Source organism: Nansenia antarctica (genome assembly GCF_963989245.1).
Source record: "Nansenia antarctica genome assembly, chromosome: 4".
NCBI lineage: Eukaryota > Metazoa > Chordata > Actinopteri > Argentiniformes > Microstomatidae > Nansenia > Nansenia antarctica.
Genome location: NC_137689.1, coordinates 23,038,398 through 23,049,281, shown reverse-complemented (window position 1 = coordinate 23,049,281; position 10,884 = coordinate 23,038,398). Strand labels below are relative to the sequence as shown.

The 10,884-nt window shown below is 40.9% G+C and overlaps 1 protein-coding gene across 2 annotated transcripts in view; it reads right to left on the bottom strand.

Annotated features, from left to right (window-relative positions):
* Positions 1-4,804: 4,804 nt before the first annotated feature.
* Positions 4,805-10,884, bottom strand: part of LOC308156532 (protein FAM168A-like) — a 24,608-nt gene continuing 18,528 nt past the window's right edge. For both annotated transcript variants that reach the window (XM_080529891.1, XM_080529892.1), the window contains 2 exons: positions 10,058-10,190; positions 4,805-8,508 (listed from right to left, as the gene is read on the bottom strand). In XM_080529891.1, the coding sequence (XP_080386017.1) occupies positions 10,075-10,190 (116 nt within the window). In that variant the 3' untranslated portion in view covers positions 4,805-8,508; positions 10,058-10,074. The remainder of the gene's footprint in view (positions 8,509-10,057; positions 10,191-10,884) is intronic.

Genomic DNA, 10,884 nt, shown 5'->3' with positions numbered 1-10,884 from the left:
TTGCGGGTTATCCCTCTAGTGGCCACGTCCTCTTCATAAACATGTGGATTAGTTGGGGATTATAAAACATCTCTCTGTGACCCGTGCACATCTGTGCGTTTATGAAGTGACCGTGGCTCATCAAAGCACTTGCTTTCCCCCAGCAGACCCTCTGCATATAATAAATATATGAAAATAATAGCCCTTGTAGTCCAAACACTGTACTGTCCAAACAGTTTCAACATGTAGTCTTCCTACTACTACTACTATCTACCTGGACTAGGGAGATGAATCGTGTTTGGAACAGCATGATGTCCCAAACATCATGAGAGAATTGCAGTCCCCACTGAATAAAAAAACTTTTTTGGACTAGAACAATACTATCCTATAGCATAAATCACATCACAAATAGATGATGTTTATGTTTATTGTTTTTTTAGTTTTTTAAAGAAAAAAAGTATAATTTGGAGAGTGGTATTCAGTGCCCTGCCTAAGTAATGGGACAGGATTAGGACATAGTCCCCCTATTTTAGGGTACCCAAAAGTAATGGAACAATTGGTCTGACAGGCGTTTCTGGTAAGTCGGGTGTGTTCCATCACATCATTTGTGCAGGCATAAGAGAGCTGTCAATGTCTAGTATTGATTCTATGCTTTGCTATCCATGCTTTGCATCCACCCCAGCAACTACATCGTAAAGTTTGCAGACGACACCACCGTGGTGGGATGTATCTCGGGGGGGGACGAGGCGGCGTACAGGGATGAGGTAGAGCAATTGAGCAAGCTGTGCAAGGTTAACAACCTGCTGCTAAACAAGTCAAAGACCCAGGAATTCATCGTAGACTTCTGGAGGAAAAAGTCCGTGATCCTGCCCCTGCTCATCGACGGAGAGAGCGTGGAGATAGTCTCAAACCTCCGATTCCTGGGACACAACATGCGGGATGACCTGGCCTGGAAGGACAACACTAAAGGCACCATCAAGAGGGCACAACAGCGGCTATACACCCTGAGATGCCTCAAGAAACAACACAGCAAGCAGGAGATGCTGGTGGCCTTCTACCACGGCGCAGTGGAGAGTATCCTTACCTTCGGCATCTCCAACTGGTACCACAGCTGCACGGCAGCGGAGAGAAGCGATCTACAGAGAGTCGTGAGAACAGCACAGAGGATCACCGGCGCCCCCCTCCCCTCTCTGGAGGAGCTGTACAAAACACGCTGTCTCAGGAGGGCCTCCAAGATCTCCAAGGACCCGACCAGGGGCGGCGCTAGGGGGTGGCTACTGGGGCTCAAGCCCCGGATGTTTTCTGAAAAGCCCCGAATGTTTTACTTAAAAAAAAAAAAAACTTGAGTAACATGCAGTACCGGAGTCCAACAGAGAGGCAGCAGCTGCGCGACATTAGCCTGCGTACTGCGTAGCCTGCCCTGCCCTGAAGAAGAAGTGATCTCAATCAGTGCCTGACTTGCAAAATTGTAAGGATGGATATCCCAAAGTTGTTTTCAACAAAACAAGCGCCAAGAACTGTTGCAGCAGCAGTATCAGCAGCAAGAATGACATCACCAGCAGTGATGACATAGATGATGTTTCAGGTTTGTGAATCTTATTAGAAAGGTGACTGACTCACTGACACTACTTTTCCGGTTTGCTGATGCTAGCTGGCTATCATAACATAACGTTATGTTATAATGAAAATGAAACATAGCAAGGTACTGTTACGGTACATGGTAAGAAATCAAACAAAGGATAATACTTATACAAATAAAGTGAATAACAGGCTGATAGTCTTTGATATCTGCACTCTGGTTGACTGAGTAACAAGTGAAAAAGAATGATGTAACGTTAATGTTACAGCTAGTAAACATGGAGTAACCACATTAAGTATGCCCTTATGGTAGTATGTATGTATACAGAACATGACTCAAATCTATCCTAAGATGTAACGCTAACTAACTAAGTTTGTTTAATGTCCCAGGGGGGATTTGATTTCACAGTACTATACACAGGCCAACAATACATGTAATATATCGTCATATAACACAGGACAAGACTCTAAATACAATATAAGTGGTGAGCACAGAGTCTGCCCTGATATACATACTGTAACATAACTAGCCTCAGCCCATCAATTATGTAATTCTATACAAATATAAATGATGGTGACTGACTGACAGGGGGAGCTACGTGTGCTGACCTCCCTCTGTGCCCAGAACCACCACAATTAGTTTGCTTCATTAAAGGGTGTGAATGTATATGTGTTCTCCAGTGCCTTTTGTCCGCTTTAAGGTGGTGGTAAATTGAAGGTTGAAGGCAAAATTTTCCGGCGTGCTCCGCGCGCACATTACATTCTCCCTCTGGGCTAAGCCCCGGATCTCCTACGATCCTAAATCTGCCCCTGGACCCGACCCACCCTGGGCACGAACACTTTGTCAAGCTGCCCTCGAACAGGAGGTACAGGACCCCGGCCGCTAAGACAAACAGACTGAAGGACAGCTTCTACCACAGGGCCGTCAAGGCCCTGAACACAGAAAAGGCCTAAGTTCTGGGCCCAGGACAGTCCGGACGGATTGTATGGCAGCTAGTGCTGAGGCACAAACATGTACATTTTCAAGCCTGCAAACTGTGACACTTTAAAATAATGTGAAAAAATACTTTCTTGTGAAATATGACAACCCTAGTTGACTATCTGTGCAGTATAGTACAGTGGATTGTGTACATAGCCTCTATTGATGTAAACCAGCTCCTTACCTTCTTGTGATTTTATGCATCTATGCTTTTTCCAAAATGTGTTTCTTTTTCCTTTCCTAAACACCAGGGGAGCCTCCCCTCCTAAATTTCGTTGTTTGGTACCTGTACTGTAACAATGACAAATAAAGTCTATCTATCTATCTATTGGTGTCTGTCATGAGGACGAAAGAGGTGTCAATGGCGCCATTATTAGGCTGAAGTTAGGCCATTATTATCAGAAACATAGCCAAACCGTAGGATTGCCAAAATCAGTTGGGAACATCATTAAAGAAAAATTAAAAGCACTTGTGAGCTCAGCAATCACAAACAGGCTGGTAGGGCCAATGACAACTTCTACAGTGGAGAACCGAAGAATGCTCACCATAATTAAAAAGAACACCAAAATAACTGTCCCACAGATCAGAGACCTCCAGTCTCCAGGAGGTAGGCGTGTATGTGTCAGAGAATACCATCCACAGAATTCATTACCGGCCAAACTACAGACACTTCACTGCAAGGCACAAACCACTAGTTATCCTCAAAAAGCAGGTCAGGTTACAGTTAGCTAAAACATACTTTAAAAGCCTGCAGAAGTCTGGAAAAAGGTCTTGTAGACAGATAGTATGATCATGTACCAGGGTGATTCAAGAGAAAAATTTGGAGAAAAAAAGAAGTTTGCCCAAGATTTACAGCACACCCCCTCATCTGTGAAACAGCAGTTAGGTTTGGGCTTGTATAGCCGCCACTAGAACGGCCTAACTAGTAGGTGATGATGTAACTGCTGACGACAGAAGCAGAATGCATTCTGAAGTGTACAGAAACATCTGTCTTCTCTAGTGCAAGCAAATGCCTCCAGATTAATAGGATGGCGCTTCATCATATTGTATTCATTTATTTAACCTTTGTTTGTACTGTAAGAATACTGTAAGACAACAAACCAAAACATACTATGGAGTTTGTCAGGGCCAACAAATGGAAAGTTCTTGACTGGCCAAGTCAATCTTCCGATTTAAATCCAATTGAACATTTAATTTCCTGATAAGATTTTAGGCAAAATTACCTCAAAACAAACAACTTAAGATGGCTGCAGTACAGGCCTAGCAGAGCATCACAAGATACCCAGTGTCTGGTGGAGTCAAATGGGTGGCAGACTTCAGGTAGTTATTCCATGCAAAGGATGGTACACCAAATAGTAAACATGATGTTCACATTTGATAAATCTGTCCCATTACTTTTGGGTGCCCTAAAATAAGGGGACTAAATCAGAATCAAGCAAATCAAAGGCTTATTGATTGATGTATTGCCTTGAATCAATGTATTGTAGTGAAAAAAAGTATTGCCCAAGCATCTTAAAGTAATAATCTATGCTAAAGAAACAAGTTTGGAACTTTTTCAGAAGTGGAATGATTGTGGTCACCTTAAAAAAAGGTGGGTATGACAGACTGGGACAGGAATAGGTTGAATATGTTGAACATGAAGACATGGGTCAGCTGGTCAGCACATGCTCTGAGAACACGGCCCGGGACGCCCTGTGGTCCGGCTGCTTTGCGGATGTTGACACACTTGAAGGCCTTCCTCACATCAGCCTAAGCATAAACAGTGTTGTATTTTCTGAACGGTGAAACCCAATATGTACACAAATATCATCAAATAAAAGACTAACATCATGCATTGTTTGATTGTTTGAGTAATTGATTTAAAATCCAAACTCTTGGGAGTGTACAGCCAAAAGAACACAAAATGCTTCGCTGTCCCATTACTTACGCAGGGCACTGTATGGAAGGCCACAACAGTTACAGACCAAAAAAATAAAACACGAGAAGGCTGGGCTTTTTGGGAAAGATTTTAATAGTTATTGAATGTTCTACATCGTACAGTAAATATAATACAGTTACAAACTTGCCTTACTTCTGTCACCAGGATCACTAACTGACCCTAATCAACGACATAAAAACAAAAAACAGATTTACACTTCATATACACAAGTCTGATGTGGGTCTCTGCTTCAATACAATCCCAACCTAATGTTACAAAAATGTTCCACCAGCATTTCTACAACGTCGCAACAGAACGTTGGAAGATCACCGGGTCATTGGTTGGGAGGACTTTTTAATCTCAAGGTGCTGACTTTATTATTCAGTCTGGAAAATACTTTTTTTTTTCTCTTTTTTGTTTTTTGGAAGACACAAGAGTATACTTCTCTCTCTAAATTAGTGTTGAAATCAAAGTTTTACAAGGCTGAAGTTCATGACCAAAGGAAACGGAAACAGCAAAGTGATCACTACTCTGAAGTTCAACCTTGGGGAGCTTCTTAACCCCTGGACACTGAAACACTCAGGACTGCCACCAAGCTAACCTCAGCAGGCTGTGGACCCACACTACACGCATTAGCATTTCTCAATAAACATCAACTGTAATGTAAGTAGTTGACTCAGGGGCCAGCTTTCAGTCTACGATAGGCATGTACTGTGTCGTAGTGTTTCAATGCCTGGGATCAAAGAAGGAAAAGACCAGTTGCTCCCGACAGGTTGCCAGATTATTCCTCTCCCTACGCTCCTCCCACAGACTTGTGTTCTGAAATGTCCCCTGAAGCCCCCAGAGGCAACCCATTTCAGCTCGACCATAAAGATCCTCTGTCTTAAAAAATAATAAACATCAATCAATCAATAAAACCTTAAATAACACTTATGGTAAAAAGCGCTTAAATTACAGACCAGAAATGAAAAGTTATCATTCTTTTAAAACCTTTTTTTTCTCTTTTTCTTAAACATCGAGGTTATACTCATACACATGGTTGAATTATTTTGAGGTTTTAACCACCAAGACTTTATCACTCAGCATAGCATTCACATAGACTTGGACCTGTGCAACTATGCATTGTTCAGTTCTTGCGTCACATTACAAGTTCTAGTGAATAGCACTACAAAACCAAATTTGTCCCAAATGAAAAAAAGAAAAAAAGAAAAGCTCGGTGTGGTAGTTGTCACTCTAATAGTCCAAATCCTCAGCACAATACATGCACCTTTGTTACTCAGTTTCCATTTTATTGTTCCGGTTGGCTTAATGCTACTTGGAGGGGAGAGGGGAGGTTGGGTTAGTACTATACCGTCTAACCAGTGCTAAGGTCTGGAGGCCACTCTCACACAGGACTGCCTACATGACACAGACACACACACACACACACACACACACACACACACACACACACACACAAAGACAGACAGACACACACAGACATAAAGACACACACAGACATACACAGACATACACACACACACACACGCACACGCACACGCACACGCACACGCACACGCACGCACACACACCTTTCACTAGTGAATGCAAGTCATATGTTGGGAGTCATTTATAGTGAGTGCCTCTCATTGTCAAACTGAAATTCTCTCAAATCAGCAATAACACTGTGCCAAATGAAATGACATCTTGCGTTGTACATAGTGGTTAACTAGTTGCAACAGATCGAAATAAGCCTTTATTTCGATAGATATTCTCTCTGATGACGCTTACAGCTTGTGTATTCAGACCAAAGAGTACCCTATCAAATCAACTGAACTAAATGAAGTCTCTTAAACAATTAACGTACCTGTTTATTTAGCATAGATTATTACTTTTAGATGCTTGTGCAATACTTTTTTTTTTTTCTTTTTTTTTTGACACACTCACATGATAACGCTGATATGTGTTCACATACAAAGAGCCTCTCCTGACCCACTGAGACAGCTTGACCCTGCTCCGCCACAGACCCTCTGCCCACACGGACCTCACCCAAACCCCCTGCACTAGTCTGGGGGATGCTGGTCCCAGATGGAAAGGGACTTTTACAACGTTCTCTAAACCCCCCCCAAATGTCCTTGTTCACACTCCTCCTCTCATACCATGATTCTCTACTCATTCCTCACTTCCTTCCTCGGTGCCAGCTATTGTGTGCCCAGGAAACCGTGGCATCCTGGGCTGGTTCCATGTGAAAGACAGGCTCCTGCAGTCACAACTCTGCTGGAGAGAGAGAGGGCATAGGCAGCAACGTATCAGAGCAACACGCAAACCTGACCTTTTAATTTCACTAATTCTACAATTTGGGTTTAAAAAATAAATAAAAAAGGTTTCTAATGCACCCGATGGGTTCTCTCATAAGAAGCTTCTGCCTGCCGTCGATTTATAACAGGAAGGAAATACTACTTACTCAGAGGGTCCCGTTGCCTGAACATTATCAGAAACGTCCATTTTGAAAAGCCTAATTTCTTGGCGCAATTGTCTGGATTGAACACATCCAATTTGAGATCAGGCTTCTAGTCCTTCGAACCCTGAGCCAGCCTAACCACTTCCCTGCATGCTCACCACTGCCCTCTAGGTCACCAGAAGAACTAGCAACACTCCTAATGCAGTCATGGCTGTAGTTCTATGTAAACGCAACATAAAATCACATCCTTATTGCCAATAACACTGACCTCCAGCCCATGACAGTAATTCTGCACTGCTCGCTATGGGAGATGGGAGACATGCACAGGGTTGTGGGCCTGAGGACTATACAATTTGAAAACTTTCCTCTGCTATTGTTCACCATTACCCTTGTATTCCTTTCCTCTCTTTCATCTGTAGTTTGTTCTCATTTGTCCACCAGCTTTTTCACCTCTCATCCCTTTGAATCCTTACACTACTAGTATGTGTGGTCCCACTGACGATCCGATACCCCTGCACCTTTCTAGAACTGACAAGACTTGAACTGGATTCAGTTCAGTAGAGCTGATCCAGACAATACCCAAACCCTGCATCTATCTTCATCCTATGCCATCCACACATCTGCATGTGAGTGTATGTGTGTGTGTGTCCATGTCCTATGCCAGCTGTTTCTTTACAGTATGTGTGTGCGCGCATGTGTAAGTGCTAACTCAAATACCTATGTGAGTGTGTTTGCATGTTTTGGTGAGCTTAAGTGTGTACAAAATAACCACACACGTGGTTGCTCACACATCAGTAAACCTATATTTATATATATATATATATATTCATGTATCCAAGATATTTAAATTGCTTACTATACTCTAGTAGACGTACAAGCTAATTTTGTCTTCACTGACTTGAAAATGTCCTCTACATGGTGTGTAACTATGCTTACGGCATTCTCCTCCTAGTGGAGCTTACCACATTGAGACTGATATACAGTGGGTATATTCCAAAGAAGCCAAGTTAATGCACTGCTACAAGCTGGAAGACGACCCTTGTTTAACTTTGCTGGAAGATGGTGTGTTGGAACGTAAACCCGAATGGGAAAGCAAATCAAGAAGGTGTGAAAAATCAGGCATGACACTTGTACAGGCCCTTTCCAAAGGCATGACTTGAGAAACGACCGATACCCGCCCGAAAAAGTAAGATTTTTGAAACATTAGAAAATTTGGCAGCATACAAAGGCATTCCCACTGCTGAAGGGACTGGCTTTGCGTCGGAACCAGTGTTCAGAACCAAAAATACACACACACACGCACGCACGCATACAACCACACACAAACGTAAAAAAGAAAGAAAAAAAAAAGCATACAATGTACTATAACGCTGGTCAGTGTGTGTCTGGATTATAAGAGAGTCAAATTAACAAAACTAGTTAAAAAAAAACTGAGGCTGGTAAAAAATCAAATAAAAACCCATGAAAAAGCAGCTTTTCCAAATCACAAAAGAATGCATAAAGTGACCCTTGCACTTTAGTTTTTGTTCTTGCAGACAGACTTGGTGCTCCTCCGCCAACCCTCCTGCACCAATGTAAGACTTGAGTTGTTGTGAGCAATGTTTGACTCCAGATCTGAAAGAAAAAATGGGGGGAGGGTAGAGAGAAAGAGAGAGAGGTGGGGAGGGTAATAAACAAATGGAAGGAGAGAGGAGAGTTATACTTGAGAACACACTTCAAAGTCTTACGTCCAAATCAAAGCAAATGCGATCAAAGGCAAATGTATTTCTATAGCACATATACATACATAATGTATACTCGTATGAACACGAGATAAAATAACAATTAATAAGTGAAAAATAAAATGAGTCATCTATAAAATACTGTACAATTAAAAGCCGAACAAACAAAGTAAGATACAGTAACAATTTAAAATGTTCAGGTTTAAAAACAATAAATAAAACAAATCAATCAGTTAAAAAAAAGCCTAACTCTTTAAAATACACTAAATTAAAAGCCGAAGAGAACATAAAAGTATTTTTCCATTGATACAGATGGGACTGACCTACTGTCTAGTCACAGCAAGTTCCAGTGTTTTATTGCAGTGAGCGAATGCTGCCTCATCACTTTTGGTGCTCACTCTAGGAACTGTTAAAAGGCCAGCCTCAGATGATCTTAGGGATCTAGCAGGTTCATAAGGCACTAAAAAACTTGATATGTATTTTGGCCCTACACCATTCAGGGATTTGTAGACCAGAAGCATGATTTTAAAATCTATTCTGTGAGATACCGGGAGCCAGTGTAATGATCTAAGAATAGGAGAAATGTGATCAAAGTTCCTAGTTTTAGTCAAGACTTGCAGCAGCATTTTGAATAAGTTGCAATTGTCTAAGTGCCTGTTTGGAGAGTCCTGAAAAAAGGCCATTGCAGTAGTCTAACCTACTAGATATAAAAGCATGGATACGTTTTCAAGGTCTTGCTAGGACATATAACCCCTAATTCTCGCTATATATTTTTTTTTATATACTATTTTTGAGATGATAATATGCAGTTTTTTCTGTTGACTTAATGTGGGAGTTCAAACTTAAGTCTGAGTCTAAAATGACACAGAGATTTCTAACCTGATCTTTACATTGTATGGATGTAAAATGAATATGGGGAATAAATACATCAGGAAATAAATATATACAGAAATGAATGCGTAAAAGAATAAATAAATATATAAATGTATTATTTATTTATTTAGATTTGTATTTATGTATTACCTAATTACTGTGTATTTATTGATTAATTAAATGTTTTATTTATTTATTTCCTTATTACTGTGTGTATTAATTAATTGATTAATTCATTCATTCATTTATCTATCTATATATTTACTGTTAATTTTGACAGACTTGGTCCTCCATAGACAAGGTCCTGTCAAATCTTTTTCTTAAAGTAAATGTGATCCATAAAAGACTGTGATAATAGCTCATAATAGGCAGACATAATAGGGGGCTACATAAGAGTTGATCTACCGGTAATAATAATAATATTAATAATATATTTTATTTGTATAGCGCTTTCCTAGAAACTCAAAGACACTTGACATGAGGGAAACCAGAGAGAAAATAAAATAATAAACACAAATAAAGAAGATAGAAGTTGAATCAATCAAACTAATCTCGGAGCTGTGACTTACATGAGTGGCCGGTGGGTCTACCAGTGAGGAGGCACATAGCTGTACCCAGGTGTCCCCTGGGGCCGGTAGGTTGGTACGCTAACCGGATGGCCTCCCATGTGCTGAGCGTGCTGAGGTGTGGTCAGCAGGGTACCTGGGGACAGAGGAACACAGACATAGGTCAGAGGTCAACACCACCACCATCACCATCACCACCACCACGGTCAACTTCAAAGGCATCCCTCAAAGTGACCCACAACCAGTGTCATTTCATTAACAAAATATATGCGCCAACAAGCTTTTTTCCATGACGAAGACGAGACACTGATGAAACGAAAATGGGATCTGTAAAAATAAAAACTGTGACGAAATCTATTTTCATTTTCGTTAACATAAGACTAAAATGTTAGTGGTGTAGGTGGTCTAACGGACATTGAAATTGCTTGAATTCTTTTTTCCAATTGTGCATGCATCTACCGGTATTCTGCAAAATCCAAGCAAAGCAGTGCTTCCTTATGGGTCGATGACTAAAACTAAGAAGGATAAAAATGACATTAAAACATTAACTGCACTTCGGCTGATGTTGTGATGACGTGTTGTTTGGCTAGTTAACTAGCAGACTCGGAAACATTAGCGTAGTGAATTACTTGTGAAATTAGCATGCTAGCAGCTGTTTTAATATAAAACAGCCATGCCAAGATAAAGGCAATAGCTGACCAGTAAGCCCGCATATACCTTAATGCTATTTAAGTGCAAGACGCTATCTATAATTTATTTAGGGCCATATTTATCTATCTTTTATTTTTATTTATTTTTACATTTCGTAAATCCAAGATGGCGGACACTTT